We start from the raw sequence: 20,490 nt of genomic DNA on the forward strand, positions 1-20,490 counted from the left end.
TCTTTTCTAGACACAGATAACTAAGTCATGCTTCTCAATAGGTTTGCTGAAATGCAATGGTTTTCATCAGGCATCTAAAACAATATGGTGTGGGTACCTGCCTTGGGGCAGTAAGTTCCAGAGCACAGTAGCTGCCCCACTAAAGGAACGACTCATCAGGAGTTAGCTAGCAAATAGGGTCCCTAACCCATTCTGATTGTTAACCTCCACCATCTTCAGGATGGTACACAATGGGAGGAGGGCTCAATTAAGGGTTGTGACTTGCCTACAGTACAGTGGCTGGTCCAGCAGCAAGAAATTAGGGGGTGGCTCTTCCAGCTTACTGCCCTCCTGACCCTTCTCCTTCCCCAGCGGTTATGGTGTATTGTCAGCCGGTTGCGTGAAGTGGGCAGAGAGGAAATGGATAACAAGCTCTTGTGGGGAAAGGGCTGGTATCTGCTGGTCTTCAACCAATTTTGAAATGTGGAATGTGTGGCTGGATTGGATGACATGAAGCTTGGGGCCCAATTAAGGGATACAGCTGTGTGAGGTCCCAGATGTGTGTTCCCCCATCAGCTCTTTCTTCCCGTGTTCTGTGGCCAAGTCAGCCCCCTGCCTACTGCGTCTGTGCTGCTCCACTGATCTACAGCTCTTCGTAGACCTCCTTGAGTAGCAGGCTTTGTGGTCAGGGGCATGATAGTCATGGGAGACTATCGAGCCCCCCTCCCCCAATCATGAGCTCTTCTTTCTGTGGCTGTGTGGTTAAAAATGATTAACTGAGTGGAATGGGAGTTGTGGTTTCTACTCTTGCTGACTCACTCCCCTTTCTATCTATAATTATTGTTGCTCACCAGGCACTGTCTCTATAGAAGGGCTTTAGTTTGTGGTTGCCTGTCCATTTCTTTGGTGTGAGATTCAAGTTCATCCTTCTCATTTTTCTGCTCTTTTCCGTTCGTTAGGTCTTGGAGCGACTTCCTGCTTATGCACTTCCTGTTGTAGCTTCCTCCTTGTGGCCCATTCCCCTCTCCGTGGCAAATGCATAAATACCAACATAGGCATTGTGCATGCAGTGTTATTTGCATGGCTTGCTTGGAATGTTTAGTTTTGCAGGAGGAGTTTCTCTGGAGGGCTTGTTGTCCATGTTTTCTTCATGCAGATTTCATGCAGCTATGGAACTGGTGGACTTTTTCTGGACCGGATTGACCATTTCCCCTTCAACCATGTCTAATTTATTGGCAGAAGAGTTGCTCTTTTGGTACCTGTGTCCTGCGTATATCTGAGAATTTGAACCCTTGCCTAAAGCAGCCATAGTTCGATCTGAAAAAATATAAATATTTAGGTTACAAAACTATAAAAATTAAGAAAAATTAAGTTTGCAAAACAATCATTACCATGTGGTTAGGGTAGATCAACGTGTCAGTGTCCACTTCGCCCCAGTGTAAATATGACATACTGTATCAGCAAAAGTCAGAAATTGAAAGATAACTATAGCACATACACGAAAATTGATTTCAGATTTGAAATCAGCATTGAAAGAACATATAAGAACAGTTGAAAAATCTCATGCAACAGAAAATGAAGAAAAAAAAAATTGTTCCCCAGTATACTCTGTATCCCAAGGGAATACATTTTTTTTGCATACCTCCATCTGTACATAGATATACATGTCATTTTCAATGCTATACATATCTTGTTCAATGCTATATAAGTCACTTACATTTATATTCATACTGTATTGTACTACTTCGGCTATGTTTAATAAAATATTGAACTCTTGCATTGTGAAAAAGAAAGATTATGGTGAAAAGTGAAAAACACGAATTGCAAAAAAACGAGCTTACAGAACAAAACCAACTTCAGATATGAAATCAGCACGTCAAAATTAGGTTAGAACAACTGCAGGTGTCAATGCAACAAAATTTTTGTTTCGCAGTGTTACTGCATCAGGTGTGGCCCTTTCTAACCATTAAACTAAGAATTTGCAACTGTGCTGGAAGAGGTGCTGTGGGTTCACCCAGTAGCGGAGCTTCATGCTCTGGGGGGCAGAGAGCAGGCGGCAAGGCTGGCACGCGTCCCAGGGATGTGGCACCCAGTGCGGGGGGGGCAGCTGCAGTGGCACCCCACTGGGATCACGCTGCCAGGGAAGGTGTGCTCCCCCCCCCACTCCCCTTCGTCCACCAGTGGGTTCACCCTCACAGCGTGGTTTTGTCTTGCATATGAGAGAGGAATTGTGCGGGTTAAGTGATGTTGTCATAGTGTTTATGCTGTCACTGCATGTTAATTGGTAGTTTTCATGAGAGCCAGTGTGGTGTAATGGTTAAGAGCAGTGGACTCGTAATCTGGGGAACTGGGTTCGCGTCCCTGCTCCTCCACATGTAGCTGCTGGGTGACCTTGGGCTAGTCACACTTCTCTGAAGTCTCTCAGCCTCACAGAGTGTTTGTTGTGGGGGAGAAAGGGAAAGGAGATTGTTAGCTTCTTTGAGACTCCTTTGGGTAGTGATAAAGCGGGATATCAAATCCAAACTCCTCCTCCTCTTCATGCCATGTGGAGGCAACTTGACTGGTGGATGGTGGAATGGTTACAGGGGTGCCCAAACTTGTTTCAAAGAGGGTCAGATTTGATGAAGTGAACGTACATGAGGGCCAACCAAAGTTGAGCTTTTTTTACAATTTCACCCCAAAGATATTGAGGTTGCTTTTTTTACAATTTTGCCCCAGGACATATACTGCCATGGGAGCCCAGATTAAATCGACTGGTGGGCTGGATTAGGCCGCCGAAATGGACTTTGGACATGCCTGGGTTACAGTCTCTGCATGGGAGTAGCCATGCTGCATTTCCTCTTTTCCCAGCAGTGTTCTTGTGCTTTTATCATTGCTGCTTGGGAATGCATAGGAATGCAGCTTGCTACACCAGTGTAAGCTATAGCAAAGTGGCTAGGACAAAATGGAGAAGTCCTGGCTTCCAGGCATCCTTCAGATCCCCCTAGTGACTATCTGCAATTAAATCCTATGCCATTGTTACAGAAGTTTCCTTGAAACAACCAAATGACGGGATAACTGGAGAATTGAAAATTGCTTTAATTCTGGATAGTGCCTCTTAGAGGGCTATAGAAACATTGTTCTCCCAGGAGCTATGGGATAGGTAAGAACATAAGGGAATTTGATTCTGAGCTATTGCCATACAGGGCTGTGTGGATAATGGAGGGCTGAACTCCGAGATAAGCAAATTGTTCTATTCCCAGACACACTGTAGTGGCGTACTTTAAATGCAGAAATACATACACAGTATTTAAGCCCTGCAAATAAAACATCTCTGACAAATGCATGATTAGCTAAGCCAAGAGATGAGGAAAAGGCTTTGTACAGACTATTCTCTTGAGTAAATAATCTGAATTTTATGGGTTTTGTAGGTTTGAGGCATAACTTTAATGTTATTTAAATGTAAGGATTTCTTGAGTGTGGTCAGCTATAATAGCGTATTGATTTTTGAAGATGCAGCGAGTAATTGCAGACACTTGGAAGCTTATTCTCCTTTTGATGCACTCTTGTAACTTCCATCAGTGTGGCAGTCATGCATGCATGCATTTGAAAAGAACAGGCTCCTTTGTGGTCGAGCCATTTTTTCACTGTAGATACATATTTGCAGAAACCGAGGCGTAAATCCAAGTTAAAATGGAGCCTTGGATTTTCTATTAGCTGATACTGCATGCAAATTGTAAATGACTCACAATGTTAATCACCCACAATAACCACAAATAAAAGGAGAAACTACATATTTTCAATAAAGTAATTCCCCTTCATATCGTATGCTCCCTGGTGGAGGTGGGGAATAAGTTAGAATTAATAGAATCAGAGTATGTGGTAATCCCTTTTCGATGGTCGCACCCAAGCATTGTTGCCATGCAGTCACTAACGATTAATTTCACTGGGACTTGGCTTGGAATTCTGGTGTAAGATCCTCTACCTTGAATGGAGAGTCTCTGTTAACAATTGGGCAAGGGTACATTTCTTTGCTTTCATTTTTTCGTGTAGCTATTGAGCTTGGAGGTTGCTATGTGAAATTTTGATACACTTGGACCCTGCCTTGGGCTGGTCCTGAACACCATTTTTTTCTATCACATAGAAGGTTAAGCATTTTGCTTGCCATTTTGTCACAAGCCATTTCCCCCCTCTTAAGTTACAGCAGCATGCAATAAGGCTTAAGTCCTGCACCTTTGCAGAAGTAGTAGTCCTTCTCTATTCTGCCTTGGTCAGATCACACCTGGAGTACTGTGTCCAGCTCTGGACACCACAATTTAAGAAGGATTTTGACAAGCTGGGGCTTGTGCAGAGGAGGAATACCAAGATGATCAAAGGTCTGGGAACCAAGCCTTATGAGGAATGGTTGAGGGAGTTGAGTACGTTTAGCCTGGAGAAGAAGAGACTGAGAGGAGGTGAGATTCCTGCATTACAGGGGGACAAACAAATGGTCCTCAGGTTCCCTTCCAACCATATAATTCTATGATTCCATAACTGATGACCAACATAGATCAAATAAGTTGCATGGAGGAAGAGAACGGGTGGCCATCCAGATATAGTTGGACTTCAATCTCCCATCAGCTCCAGTGGTCAGGGATGATGGGGATTCTAGTCTAGCAACATTTGGAGGGCCACAATTTATGTACCCATGAGCTAATATCAGGGGTGGCCCGGGATGTTCTGCCACTGTAGGCACCAACCCCAGTTAACTCCCCCTGGAAGATCTGGGCCCCCTCCCTGACCATACTGTCAACACCCACGCTGCTACCGGCCCCACCTCTGCAACTTTGCCTGTGGCTACACCTGCACTGTCACCTTGATGCATTGGCAAGAGTAAGGGCAAGGCTACTGTGGCAGCAGTGGCAAGTGCAAAGTTGGTAGTGGTGCAGTGGTGTAGGAGAGGGTCAGGTCTGCCACCTGAGTCAAATTGCTTTGCCTTGTCTCAAGGAAGCACAGAAGGAATTCCAAGTGACTGTCTTGTTGAACGGTACTGCCAGTGTGAACTGGACATAAGTCACATCTTACTACTTACATATAGAACTGTACACGTACGGCATGGCATACATGGGCTTTTACTGGGATCTTCGGTATCTGAATGAATCTGTGGGTTAGGTTCAGTTAACCCACTGGCTTAGTTGAAACCAGCCAACTAGCACAACAGGGCTTCCCCTCTTGCCCCCCGTGCGTCCTCCAAATCTGCTCTGGAGGATCAGGAAAACTCGCAGAACAGTGCACATCGTGGAGACAGGGAGATCGTTACATCAAGCAAGCAGAAACGCTTGCACCTGACAGAACAATCATAATAGCATGACCTTGAATTCCTCCCATTGTGTTAACAATAATTGCTACTCTCGCTCAGTAATTTCAGTATAGCCATTTCAAATATCAATGAATTTATGTTTTAACATCCTAAAACTATAGTGAACTCGTTTTTGACTACCTAGCCTGATGTAGTGAGAGGGGTATAATCTATGCACAAAAGGGGAGGTATCAGCAGACTTGTGGAAGCTTCAAAGTTTGCAGAAGTTGTCGTCTCCCACCCACAAAAAAGCATTTAGAAAAATTCCATAAGGATGGGGGAAACCCTAATCAGCTGGTGAGCGTGGCTAAAGAATGATACGGATCTGTTGAGAAGGCTTTGGGAATGAAAACCGGAAGACACAGGGAACCCTGAACAGGAGCACTAACTCAGTGCAACATTTTTGGGTCATGCACGCCTAACTAGTTCTTTCTGATAGAAAACTTGGGTAATGGCAAAAAAATAATAATTATGCATTATGTAAGGTTTAAGGAATATAATTGTAGACACAATACTTTTATGTTAAGATGGAATAAATTTCTGGCTTGTCCTAGGCTATGTGGAATACCTTTGAGTGTTAATTATGTATTTCCGGTGTTTTGAGGGAGCTTATCTGTATTATGTTTTCTCTTTCTGTTGTTGTTACCGTTGTCGATATGGAATGGAAGTTTGAGTACTGAATAAATAAAGGTTTTTATAAAAAAAGGGGGGGAGGAAATAATAGTAGCAAACACAGATACAGAGAGCCAAGGGGATTCTAGCCAAAACATAGCAATGAGAAAAAGGAGCGAGAGTATCAGCATGCTCAAGGGGAAATCAAGGTTTGCAAAACCAAAAAATAAAAAAGCAACCCATTGAGGCCTGAGATTGTTCCAATACCTAAGGAGTATAGAGTGGCAAACTGAAAGCAGATTGGGAGGAGTGGAACATACTTTCTTGGATGGGATGGATGGAACCCTGAACAGAGGTTCTCCTTAGTGCCATGCCACTAGACTACAAGAGGAGGCTGGGCCTTTTATCTCTGCACAAGCCACAGCTGTGGGTTTGCTTTTCTCCCCAATAAGGAGAGAAACATGGAATTGCAGGGATGAACTCTGCTGAGGTAACTCTTTGTTCCTTCATACTCTAAAAAGATCAAGCCTTCATGAGTTGATTGCTTCACGATGGAATGGAACATCCTCTCAAGAATGAAGCATGTCTTCAGTTTAATATTGCTGTTGTTGGTGTTGAGGAGTCTTAAGCTATTAGAAACTTGGTCCAGCGTGGTTTCAGATTGGACGGGGGACCACGTGTTGAGATTCCTGCATTGCAGGGGTTTGGAATAGATTTCCCTTGGGGTTCCTTCCAACCCTACGATTCTATGATTCTGTGAAAGGGTTTCTGATTTGGGACAGACTTCTTCTGTTGCAGACTCTTCACAGTTTTTTAAATTTGGCCATTTGATTTTGCTTCATTCTTGCATGGGGGCTGGCGCAAGGTTTCTTTGTTTAGTGGTTGTTTTACGGTTCTTTAAGAGCAAGGGGTTCGTGTCAAGAACGCCACTTATTCAGCCTGCCTTAGGTAACGTGGGTTTAGTTTGGCAGCTGGTAGCAGATAGACACATTTGGAACTAGAATGGGAAAACCAAAAAGGGGCAGAGTAGCAGGGAAAATGTAGGAAAGGAGGGTATTGGGCAAGAAAAATGTGGTCTGCAGGAAAGGTGTGGCAGCCGGCCAAGATTCCACGGCACGACACAAATTGTGTTACTTTGGCTTTCTCAAACTCAGATAACTTTACTACAAGCAAATTCTAAGCTCCCAGGGGGGTCCCTGCAGAGGTTCTTTTTGTAAAGCCCCTATTTATGGAGAAGAGAGACACCTGATTACAAAAAAAAGTATTGCTAAACTGCTGGTTTTGGGGTTGTTTTTTTAACCTGGGAGGGAGGAATGGAAAACTAAAGTCCACTAAAACCCCAGGGTCTACTTCATTATTTCAAGACTAACTATTACTTCCCAGAAATTGTTAATATTACAAGCTGATGGCTCAAGTTTATTCATTTGGCTCTGATCATTGTAAGACCCCACTTCTCCAGAGCGGAGTTTTTCTCCTGCCTCTTAAGCATGGGGGTGTTGCAGATTTTGAAATTGTGAGTATTTGGTGGACGTGAAGTTACTGAGCTTGTAATATGTCTGTAAAATATTACTGAGGAGGAAAAGGAGGCATAAGAGCTCAGTCTAAATGGCCTGAGAACTACAATCCTAAATACTCATGGAACTGTTAAGTTGTACAAGCAGCTTTTACCACACTGGCGCTAGTTTTTCCACTGTGCAAAAATGTCAACAAGTGGTGTTGGCAATGTGTTGGGACTGATATTCCGCACATAATTCAATTTCAATTAATGAGCACCCTCAAATTAGTCAGAGGCACTAGCTTTTGCCAAGATAACATGAAAGTAAGTTTTAATTTTCCGAGCCAAGCCATTTTGAAATTACAACAAGCCAAAGGAAATTAGGAATATATCCAAGAACAGTAGAACACCTCATTGGGGGGGGGCAGGGGGGAGGACTCATTTATCTTCAGAATGCCCAGTCTAGTATGTCTCAGATTCGATAAGTAAACAAACCCTCAAACTCTATTATAAGAAAAGGTGATGCCTGTAAGTTGGCATTATGTGAAGTTTGCTCTGCTGAAAATATGTATATGTTGTGCTTTTGCTAATGTTTCTTCCCCCACCCTACCCCGGCAGAAATCATTTACGAATTTTCTACTACAGAGGATTTTTAAATTATTTATTTTTTAATTTTGTTTGGGTAATTTTATTTACTTACTTTAGGAGTTTCTAGCCTATCCTTCAGATATATATTTTTTTCTTGGATGGCTTATTCAATATTATTAATAATAATAATAATAATAATAATAATAATAATAATATGCAGAGGGGGGAAATAGACATATAAAAAACTAAAGCAGCAGGGACAGCACATTGTGCCAACGTGAGAGATAAAGATCCAACTTGAAGTGTGGGTGGACAGGGAGGATGACTCTCCCAGTAGGTACCAAGTGAGTTTACCTGGAAAGTTTATCACGAGTTTATCATGACATCATAAGAAGGTCTGATGGCTTATTGCCACTCACCATCACTGTGACAGTGGAGGAAACCTGAAGAAAGTCTTGCAGCAATAATCTTGGGAGTATTAGCAGATGGACTTGCCTTTTCAGACTCTCTACATTCCAGGACACACTCTGTATGTGAACTTGTCTTCCACATAACTGTGAGTTCTTGGGATTGGTCTAGAACATGCATTCGGTTTATAATAAGATTCTGAGCAGCTCAGTAGTGCCTTGCCAGTGCTCTATATGCCACAGACAAGGTCCTTTAGATGTAGCCATCACGTCATAATTGAAGGTAAAAAGGTAAAGGTAAAGGACCCCTGGGCAGTTAAGTCCAGTCAAAGGCAACTATGGGGTGCGGCGCTTATCTCACTTTTCAGGCCAAGGGAGCTGGTGTTTGTCCACTGGCATCTTTCTGGGTCATGTGGCCAGCATGGCTAAACCACTTCTGGTGCAGCGGGACACTGTGACGAGTGCCAGAGCGCACGGAAACGCTGTTTACCTTCCCATCCGGAGCGGTACCTATTTATCTACTCGTGCTGGTATGCTTTCGAACTGCTAGGTTGGCAGGAGCTGGGACAAAGGAATGGGAGCTCACCCCGCCAGGTGGATTCAAACTGTGGACCTAACAATCGGCAAGCCCAATAGGCTCTGTGGTTTAGACCACAGCACCACCGGTGTCCCCTCTGTAATTGAGGACAGTGGACCAGCTGCCTTTCAAGGAAACCATTGTGATCTCATTGAGGAATCCTTGATAAGCTTCCACAGAACCCATTTCTGTACCACTTTGAAAGCCACTGGAGTAAAGTAGGAGGGGACTGTTCAAAATGCAGCGGACTAAAGATGTTGCAAATGTTGGAAAGGGGATATCGAAAACGCAGCTATATTTTTACAATATATGGTACGAAGCAGCTCTAAGTAGGTAGTATTTCTGGAGTTAAGAGACTGAGGCTGAAATTCTTTATTCACTTATCTGGCATGAATATACATTGAACTCAATGAGGCTTACTTCTGAATAGACATGCATAGGATTACGTTGCCAGAATTAAAAAGGAGAAGAAGACGATTATGCTTTGCCTTCAGAAAAAGTGGGAAATGGCCTACTTCCTTCAGCAACTTTCTGAGCTACAAGCAAGGTAGACAGGTAAATAGTTTCTCAAAATAGAGAAATGTGGGGAGATTCCACTTCCTGTATCAAGCCAGGTAGTTAAAATGCGCGTTCTCTGCAATAACTACCTTTTGGAGCCAGGCCAATGTTAATAATCTGGGGCTTCTGTCAGCTGTTCTGGTCCTATCTAATTCCTGTCACTCGCTTTTGATAAGCCAAAACTCCATTTATCCCTGTTCACCATGCTGACTAGCAATGATGAGAGCTGGGAGTCCGCAGTTGGTGGGCACTAAGCTAGTTACCCCCTGCAGTATTCGTTATAAAAACAAAAGTAGTTAAAGAGGTTTTTCCTAACAGCAACAAGTATTTGATGTATTATTATTATTATTATTATTATTATTATTATTATTATTATATTTATACCCTGCCCATCTAACTGAGTTGCCCCAGCCACTCTGGGTGGCTTCCAAGACATATAAAAACGTAATAAAATATCAAACATTAAAAACAGTGCTGCCTTCAGATGTCTTCTAAAAGTTGTGTCGTTCATTATCTCCTTGACATCTGATGGGAGGGCGCTCCACAGGGAAGGTGCCACTGCCGAGTAGGTCCTCTTGCCTAGTTATAATAATAATTATTTATTATTTATACCCTGCCCATCTGGCTGGGTTTCCCCAGCCATTCTGGGTGACTCCCAACAGAATATTAAAAGCACAATAAAACGTCAAACATTAAAAACTTCCCTAAACAGGGCTACCTTCAGATGTCTTCAAAAAGTCAGACAGTTGTTTATTTCCTTGACATCTGATGGGAGGGCGTTCCACATGGCAGGAGCCACTACCGAGAAGGCCCTCTGCTTGGTTCCCTGTAACCTCACTTCTTGCAGTGAGGGAACTGCCAGAAGGCCCTCGGAGCTGGACATCCATATCTGGGCTGAACAATGGGGGTGGAGACACTCCTTTAGGTATACAGAGCTGAGGCCGTTTTAGGGCTTTAAAGGTCAGCACCAACACTTTGAATTGTGCACTGAAATGTAATAAATTTAGCACTACTGCTCCTGGGATAGATCATACACAACGCCTCTTTACTACACTCCCCTTGGTGCTCCACAATTGCACATTTGTCACCTACGCTGGCTGGTTCCTTCAAAGCAGACATTGACACTCGATTTCTGATTCTTGTCTGCCAAACAGAGCTTGTAATCATGTCTTCCTCCACCCCCTTCTCTTTGAAATGCAATACTTTTCTAATCAAAAGACTTGTTCACTTTTCTTTTCTTTTTTAATCTCTCTGGCTGAGAGACAAGAGGAAGAAAATAACACAGCGAGTGTAAAGTAAGCGAGGCATTTGAAATACGCTCAAAACACGCAAACAAATAACACTTCATGACTGATTGGCTTAAAGACCTTGACAACTGCTGTGACTCCCCCCCCCCCCCCCGCAACATCCTTTTTTAAAAAAAAGAAATAAAAAGATAATGCAATCTGAAGCCAGAGCTTAAGAAAGTGCATTAACGCTAGAAACTATTTGGATGGCATAATTTAGTCCTGGAGTGCATGAAGTAGAAATTAAAGGAGAGTGTACTTTTGAGCATGTGAAGTGTTTCAGATAGGTCTTCCTAGCCCTACTTGGAAATGCTGAGGGATGGACCTGCGACCTTATGAATTAAAAGCAGGTGCACTACTGTGAACACCTTTTTCTGTTATTCGCAGGAGCTTGAATTTCAGCAGTTCTCAATTGGGTAGTGATGGGAAAACTCCTCTAAGTCTGTTCCAGAATTAATGTGGGGTTGGGGATGACTAAGATAGTGCTACTCTTTTGGCCGTGGTCCAGCGGTCCACCCATCCCATCAGATGTCTATATTCAGGGAGAAGGCTCAAACTGTGGTCAGAGGAGTTCAGAGTCATTCACACCATTATGCCCTGAATGATACCATTTCGTGTTTGAAGGGGTCTAGAGGCCTAGTGGAAAGCCTATTTTAGGGTGTACTAAGTGGCCTGAATGCCTCTAAAACAAAAACAAGTGTGAGATCACGGTGGCCATTTTGGCTGCTGCAATCTTGCACGGCGGGCTCTCGCTTTTTGGGGGCCATGATCTCGTGTGGCACCCAAAAACACACCTCCCCAAAAAGCGCTTTTTCAGGATGAGGGTGAGGCCTGGGTCACATGACGTGGCTGGGAGTGCGTCCCTGTTTTGGGTCTGAAAAGTTTGGATGGTGTGAAGAAAACCAGATACCAAAATGAGCCCCAAATACCCTCAAGTGACCTGCCTGGGTGTTAAAATTGTCAGATGATGCCCTGTTTGCAGTACAGTCATACCTCGGAAGTCAAACGGAATCCGTTCTGGAAGTCCGTTCGACTTCCAAAATGTTTGGAAACCAAGGCGCAGCTTCCGATTGGCTGCAGGGAGCTCCTTCCCCTGCAGCCAATCGGAAGCAGAAAAACACGTGTCGGCCATTCGGGTTCCAAAGTGTGTTTGCAAACTGGAACACTCACTTCTGGGTTTGCGGCGTTTAGGAGCCAAAACGTTTGACTCGTAAGGCATTCGACTTCTGAGGTATTACTGTACTACCATTCTACGTGATCCTAAAGGTTGTGGTAGTTCATGAGAGGGCCTTCTCTGTGGTTATGGTATTTTACCCCACCATTGTATGCTTTTGGTAAGTGGTAAAAACAAACGTGTACTCAGGCCTTTGGATATCTATCCTTCTGTATTACTCTTCTGGACTTGTGCTTTGTTAACTCTGCTATTGGTTAGTTTTGTGGGTTTATTTTATGTATTTAATGATAATTTGTATATAATTTTTGTAACCCACCATGGGATTATTTAGGGAATTGGGGGTACTATATATACAAATAATAAATCAGCAATAAAACAGTTTGCAGAGCTCCAATTCGTGAAAAAAACCAACACTTATATTAGGTAGAAGTAAGCACTGCTTGTTTGCCTCAAGTTGTATGTTAGGGATATTCTTTGAGTCATCTAGAACAGTGTTTTTCAACCACTGTTCCACGGCACACTAGTGTGCCGCGAGATGTTGCCTGGTGTGCCGTGGGAAAAATTGAAAAATTCAAAAGATTTAAAAATAAAGTATTTTATAATTTTTCATATTTCTGTTTACTTACTATTTCATAATAAAGTAATTATAAAATACTTCCTTTGTGTTTATTTGATTCCTATTCGAGAGAATTACTTTATATATAGTCAATATAGGCACAGAGTTAATTTTTTTAACATTTTCTAATGGTGGTGTGCCTCGTGATTTTTTTCATGAAACAAGTGTGCCTTTGCCCACAAAAGGTTGAAAAACACTGATCTAGAATCACAGGGTAGCCACCAAACAAATAATAACATATCATGCCTAAAATAACTGGGGGGCAGGATAAGAATTGCAACATGATCGGTGTCTCCCCTTTCTGTAAAAGCTGGGATATTTCATCATCCTCTAAGTGCTTTGATCCACACCAAGCCTAGCAAACAAAAGATTGTTTTTTGGTGCATGTAAGTGTGCAATTTGCTCTTCTATTTCTATTAAATATGGATGGCTAACCCTCAGTTTGGGGGCCTGATCTAACCCTCAGAGGTTTCTGCTGTTCCAATCAATAGTGTTCTGTATCCACAATTTCTGTTGCTTGCACAGTGGCTTGGCATATTGGAGCTGGGAAGCTCAGTGCTAATTGCAGACTGTCTAGGCTGCATTCCTGTGCCCATTAATTTGGGAGTAAGGGCCATTGTTGAGTAGACACATACAGGACTGTGTTGATACTCCCTGTGGTTAAACCCCTCATGCTATGGAATGTCTGGAGGAGTCAATTTACTGTGTAGGTGGATACATTTGATTGACCAAAGGGTTTCAAATCTGTGAGCTTGTGCAAAACGTACTATACATTCAGCCTCATCTGATTTTGTTTACTTTGAGCATCATGTGCAAAGGTTAGTGCAGCCAGCTGCCAATTAATCCCCAACCCACCCGGAAATTAAACTGAATAGAATCAGACCAGGGGATCTAGGATACTCATTTGCACTGTAGCATCAGGAATTTGAGCATGGGAGATTAAAGCAGCGACTGTCTGGTGGGTGTATCTGCAGTGCTGGTGCCTGAGAATTCTGGGATGGAAATTGTATTGCATGCTGATGAAAAATGCTGTTCTCAGAAAAGCATACCCTTAGGCATGTTTTGTTTGAAAATATGTCATTATACTTCATGTAATTCCATATCAGTATGGGAACAGTGACATTTACTGTATCTGCAGGCTGCAGCTCGAGTATTTCCTGTGCATTACCCCCCTTTTTTAACAGTAATCAATCATTGCTCATTTCAGAAATTTCAAAGTATGAGCTCAGGAGTCTATGACACGAGCACTTAATGGTTCGACATGCACATCTGTCTCAAGCAATAAACTTCAGAAAGTCTTCTGAAAAGTTTTTGCTTATGTATGATCCATCCCCTCCAAACATAAAAGTATGTTGCTTGAGACATTTTTTTTTAAGGAGCTTAAAAGTAGACAACATGGAAAAACATTTTCCGTTGTGAATTGTAATAATGTGGTGTTTAAATACTGCATAAATTCATAACAGTTAACCCTTCTTATGTAATCAGGAACTTCTAAAAAATCTATGTCACTGATAGCGCAGTTAATAAATCTTTGAATTGACTTGTAAACATTAAACCAGAAAGCAGAATTGTTGCTTTTTAAAAGATACTGTTACGAACATTTTCTTGGTGCTTAATTAGGACTTCAGCCCTTTATAGCCAACACTTTTAGAATACTGTACCACAATACGAAAGAGAGAAATGAAAAACGACGCTTATAATAGTTTTAAATCAATCTCTCTCCCTTTTTCCAGTTCAGTAGTTTTAATCATTCTTCGAGTCATAAAAATGTTAGCTTGGAAGTAAGTTTCATCTGTGGCCAAGTAGCTATGGATTCTAACTTGGTGCTTAAATATCTGGCTGAAATGTATTTTACCTAATAAAAATTATTTGAATCACAATTGGTAACCCAGTCCATTTTTATTTAAGTAGCTGAGGGAAAACTGTGCATAACGATTTAATATCAGCAGGAACAGAATACTGCATGTTTTCCTTCTCACAGTGAAGTTAGAAAGACTCTTCACTTTTTTCTGCTGCTGCTGCTTCTTTGGTGATCATTTGTAGCCAAATAAGATTGTTTTTCATAAACACGGTTTTAACAGTGAGTCCGTAAGTGACTGTGGGGCCAATTCTGGATCCGCACATGCTTCCACAGTGGGGACATTGGTTTCCAGACGGGAGCTGATCATGGTGAGGGTTTGCCAAGCGTGCCTTTCTCTTAGCACGTTTCTCCCTTTCTTCCTGAGTTCAAGTGTCTTCAAAGCCCATTTACAGATAGGTAGCCGTGTTGGTCTGCCATAGTCAAAACAAAAAAATTCCTTCCAGTGGAATTTTCAGATACCTGAAGAAGTGTCCATGCACACGAAAGCTCATACCAAGAACTGACTTAGTTGGTCTTTAAGGTGCTACTGGAAGGAATTTTTTTGTTTTGTTCAAAGCCCATGACACCTTTGGTAAAGGCTGTTCTCCAACTGGAGCACTCGCAGGCCAGTGTTTCCCAATTGTCAGTGTTTATACTACATTTTTTAAGATTTGCCTTGAGAGAGTCTTTAAACCTCTTTTGTTGACCACCAGCATTACGCTTTCCATTTTTAAGTTCGGAATAGAGTAGTTGCTTTGGAAAATGATAATCTGGCATCTGCAGATGACCAGCTCAACAAAGTTGATATTGAAGAAACATTGCTTCAGCACTGGTGATCTTTGCTTCTTCTGGTACACTGGTATTAGTTCACCTGTCTTCCCAAGTGATGTGTAACATTTTTCGGAGACACTGTTGATGGAATATTTCGAGGAGTAATACTTTAAATATGAAGTGTGTCTGCATCCTGGAGCTCTGGTTTCCTGGAACATCTCCGGGCTCCCCTGTGACAGCTGCCCCATGGCTCAACCCCGTGTCCTGATAGGTGTTTTGTTAACTTTAATTCTTTGGAATAGTATAAACAAGTCTAGCGACGGAGGGGCAGGACTTACAGGCTGGGATGTTCATTTGCTTGTAAAGGCGGGCTCCTTGACTCCCCTCTCATGTGTCATTAGGTAATTCCTCTTGTTCTCGACTTCAGATGTAAACCGTTATAAATTGGGAATAATGACGATCCACCTCAGAGGCTTGTTGAGAGGGCAAACGCAGAGTAGACGGTAAAGCACCTTTCCAGTTGAAATGCTATATAAAATAAGCAGTAGCATCAGCACTCCAAACACAATAGAGATGATGAAGCTCCTTTCAGTATGAAATGTTATATGAAATTAGCTGTAGTCTCTTCAAATGCCAACCAGCAAAGTCTTTGTGCTTACTGTAACTTCACCTCTTCCCCATTATGCTCCTTCCTGAATGTTCTTATCCCTGCGTAACTTTTTTCTTCCTTTCATTTTTCTTCCCCATATTTCTGCCTGCCCCCTCTTAAATAATACTATGCTTGTACCACTCCCCCCCCCCTTCTTTTTCGAAGAGGAAAGGTAAGGCAGCCATGGGCCTGGATCAGGCATACATATCTGGGCTAAATAATCTTTTCTCCTTAGCATGCCCAGAAGTCTGAAAAAACCAGTATCTTAAATCACTGTTTAAAGTTAGGTTAGGATCCTGGCTTGTTCCAAACTTGATAACCATAGTTTCCAGTTTAAATGTGCACGGAAACTATGGATAATTTAAAAAAATCCCTGGTTTGTTGTTGCATACCGAGCATAGCTGTCAGCTTACAGATTTGAAAATAAGGGATCAGCAGCCTCGAAAATAAGGGATCAGCAGCCAAAATAAGGGATTTTCAGAGCACAGGTATGTTCAACTTCTGAGCCCCTCCAAGCCAAAGGCACAAAGCCCAGCCAGCAGCCAAACGAAGCCTCAAGCAGTGGTTCCCACAGCGCAGCAACCCGGCAAAGGGGATGCAGCAAGGAAAACCACCATCACCTCTCCGCTGGGAAGCGCTGAGCAAAGCCAAGTCCTCAGGCAACGCGGCCAATTTGATCGGCACAAGGCATGCAAGCTCCACCCCCCAGTTGTTCTTAGACTCCTTATTGGGTGAGCAACACAACCAAGCAACACAGTTGGAACCTCCCTCCTCCCTGGCCGGCAGGGAGGGAGGGAGAGGAGCTGCTTCCTTTGAAACCCAGGAAATTTAAGGGACATCATCAATAAGGGACAGCAGCAGGAAACGGTGCTGGGATAAGGGACTTTCCCGCCAAATAAGGGACGATTGACAGGTATGATACTGAGTGGAGAGATGCAGTGCAAGAATGGTCTATGTGGACAGTATTCCACCTTATACATCAGAGCTGAGCCTTAAAGTGCTTGTACTGAGATCCTCTTCCAAACACCACTAGGTTGGTGGCCTGGAGGAGACGTGCAATAACACAGCCCCACCTGCAGACACAGCTACCTTTTGCAGCTTAGCTCCTTGAGGTTTAACTGGCATCCCTTAATTTTAGGAAAGGGGGCAGGGGAAGAAAGTGTAATCGCCTAGGCACCAGCCCTAATAATATCATCATTTCTAGTAACTGAATTGCTGTCTTTCTGAACCCTTACATGTCGGGATTTGTATCCCATCCCAAGAAATTCTTTGAGTTCATCCCAAAATTACTTATTTTAATTGAAGGTGTGTTTTAACATAAAAAACCTGAAGATGAAGCATTAGAAATTTGAAGACTGTTAAATGTTGCATTAATTGCATTGGAGACAGACTTTTTATACTATAATAGTAAAAAAAATGGTGGCGGCGAAGAAAATGATACCAGAAGTGAAGTTGTTTTGTCGTGTATTTTTGGAAGCAACATTGTTAACAAGTTTTACCATCACAAACCCATATATGTGTGTATATATATATATATATATATATATATATATATATATACCGTATTTTTCCTTCTATAACACGCAGATTTTTTCTTCTAAAAAGGAAGGGGAAATGTCTGTGCGTGTTATAGAGCGAATGTGTGGTCCCTGGAGCCGAAAAATCATGCAAAAATCAAATCGCAGCGCTGCACGCTGCACGGAGAAGCGAAACCTGAAAAGAGGAAGCGGCTGCTTTCCTGCATTCTGCCTCAGGGTCTTACTGCCCACCCTCCTCTGTTTTGTTGCTGTGTTTGCTGAAACGGAACAAAGAGCAGGGAAAGCCCCTCCCCTCCAGGCAAGCTCCGGTGCTGCTGGGGGAGAGGGAGAGAGAGGGGGGAAGGGAGAGAGAGGGGGGAGGGGGAGGGAGAGAGAGAGGGGGGAGGGAGAGAGAGAGAGGGGGAGGGAGGGAGGGAGGGAGGGAGGGAGAGAGAGAGAGAGAGAGAGAGAGAGAGAGAGATATGGCTGGCTTGGGTGGGGGGAAACTTTTGCCTTTCTCTCCTCCCTCCCGTTAAATCCCTCTCCTGCATTCTTAGCCAGCTGCTTCTCTGCACACCCCTCTAATGTCCCTTCTTTGTTTTTCCTTCGCTCCCCACTTAAAATGTGGTTACAAAGCATGGATCCTCAGGATCTTTGCATTGGGTCACCCCAAATTCACCATCAGATCACATAGCATGTCCATGGCTACAGCCTGCACCAAAAAAATCACGCACCCACTGTTGCCTGGGGCTGCAATGGTGCAAAAATGTGGTTAAAAAGCATGGATCCACAGGGATTCTCAGGATCCTTGCATTGGGTCACCCCAAATTCACCATCAGATCACATAGCATGTCCATGGCTACAGCCTGCACCAAAAAAATCACGCACCCACTGTTGCCTGGGGCTGCAATGGTGCAAAAATGTGGTTACAAAGCATGGATCCACAGGGATTCTCAGGATCTTTGCATTGGGTCACCCCAAATTCACCATCAGATCACATAGCATGTCCATGGCTACAGCCTGCCCCCCCAAAATCACGCACCCACTGTTGCCTGGGGCTGCAATGGTGCAAAAATGTGGTTAAAAAGCATGGATCCACAGGAATTCTCAGGATTTTGGCATTGGGTCACCCCAAATTCACCATCAGATCACATAGCATGTCCATGGCTACAGCCTGCCCCCCAAAAAATCACGCACCCACTGTTGCCTGGGGCTGCAATGGTGCAAAAATGTGGTTAAAAAGCATGGATCCACAGGAATTCTCAGGATTTTGGCATTGGGTCACCCCAAATTCACCATCAGATCACATAGCATGTCCATGGCTACAGCCTGCCCCCCCAAAATCACGCACCCACTGTTGCCTGGGGTTGCAATGGTGCAAAAATGTGGTTAAAAAGCATGGATCCACAGGAATTCTCAGGATTTTGGCATTGGGTCACCCCAAATTCACCATCAGATCACATAGCATGTCCATGGCTACAGCCTGCCCCCCCCCCCAAATCACATACCCACTGTTGCCTGGGGCTGCAATGGTGCAAAAACGTGGTTACAAACCATGGATCCACATGGATCCTCAGGATCTTTGCATTGGGTCAGCCCAAATTCACCATCAGAGCACATAGCATGTCCATGGCTACAGCCTGCCCCCCAAAAATCACGCACCCACTGTTGCCTGGGGCTGCAATGGTGCAAAAACGTGGTTACAAACCATGGATCCACAGGAATTCTCAGGATTTTGGCATTGGGTCACCCCAAATTCACCATCAGATCACATAGCATGTCCATGGCTACAGCCTGCCCCCCCCCCAAATCACATACCCACTGTTGCCTGGGGCTGCAATGGTGCAAAAACGTGGTTACAAACCATGGATCCACATGGATCCTCAGGGTCTTTGCATTGGGTCAGCCCAAATTCACCATCAGAGCACATAGCATGTCCATGGCTACAGCCTGCCCCCCAAAAATCACGCACCCACTGTTGCCTGGGGCTGCAATGGTGCAAAAATGTGGTTACAAACCATGGATGCACAGGGATTCTCAGGATTTTTGCATTGGGTCAGCCCAAATTCACCATCAGATCACATTTCTGTGGCCACAGCATGAAGCACAAAAATGATACATCCACTGTTTCATTCAGAATGTTTTTTCCCTTGTTTTCCTCCTCTAAAAACGATGTGCGTGTTATGGTCAGGTGCGTGTTATAGAGCGAAAAATACGGTATATATATATAATTTTGAAAGCTGCTGTTCTCTCAAGGTCTCTGCATGGTATAGGAAGACTCTGACATAAGAGCAGCATGCAGTATGTTAGCAATAGTAATGGGAGGTTCAAATTCCTTTGTGGCCATGCTGAAGCTCACTTGCTTAGTTTTGGGTGTTGCTGTATTTCTGTTTAAGTCTACCTTGTATAGAATTGTTGGGAGGACAAAGCAAGAGAAATAAGTTTCAAACTATTCTGTTTGGATAGAACAGTAATAAAATACAAGGCTAAGTTCATAATCGGGCCTTGTGTTTGGGGGATATGGAAGGCAGAGATAAATTTACAATCCAGCTTAGTTTTTAAAGTATTAATTTTAAGTTAAAGTTTGTAGATTATTTCCCTTTCCCACCAACCCCACTACGGATCTTTTGCTTAAAGTAGCCTTAATCGTTTGCTTTCCCTAGCCTTTGTTCAGCATCCTCTTTTGCTCCTTGTAGAACCATGTGTAGGTGTGCATAATGAAGACTAAAGGTCCTGCAAAGAAAATTGCCTCTTTTGCACAAGGTTCTGAAAGAAAAAGACTGAAAAAAGGTATGTTTCCAGAGAAATGCCGGCTAGAACAACTCTTGACTAAAAACATTGTGAAAATGAGGGAGGAATTGTTATGATTTGAGTGGGCCTCCTCTTTGCGCGATTTCTATGCTCATGATTTATAGACATGCTGCATGGTTGCAAAGAATTCTAACCAGGTAGGAGCCACGACTAAATCCCAGTGGCTTGTGTTAGGCTACATATACAACTGCATCACATACAGAAGAAAGCCTTCTTGATCAGATGCTGGCTTAAAGTACTAAAATCTCTCAGCCATGTGTGAAACTGTGCCAGAAAAGAGAAAATGTATGCAT

General features: G+C 43.2%; 1 protein-coding gene across 14 annotated transcripts in view; it reads left to right on the forward strand.

Moving 5' to 3' along the window:
• The window catches only part of ST6GAL2 (ST6 beta-galactoside alpha-2,6-sialyltransferase 2), an 82,333-nt gene that overhangs the window by 16,548 nt on the left and 45,295 nt on the right, over positions 1-20,490 (forward strand). For 2 of the 14 annotated variants that reach the window (XM_083735571.1, XM_083735572.1), the window contains one exon: positions 20,083-20,176. The exons of 4 other annotated variants lie outside the window; for them this stretch is intronic. In XM_083735571.1, coding sequence (XP_083591697.1) covers positions 20,104-20,176 — 73 coding nt within the window. In that variant the 5' untranslated portion in view covers positions 20,083-20,103. Of the gene's footprint in view, positions 1-8,369; positions 8,548-9,164; positions 9,288-9,405; positions 9,531-20,049; positions 20,177-20,490 lie in introns of those variants that run through there. 8 more of the 14 variants (XM_083735570.1, XM_083735561.1, XM_083735575.1 and 5 more) reach the window with 8 other exon arrangements.

The sequence above is a fragment of the Podarcis gaigeae genome (assembly GCF_964106915.1).
Source record: "Podarcis gaigeae genome assembly, chromosome: 4".
In the NCBI taxonomy this organism is placed as follows: Eukaryota; Metazoa; Chordata; class Lepidosauria; order Squamata; family Lacertidae; genus Podarcis; species Podarcis gaigeae.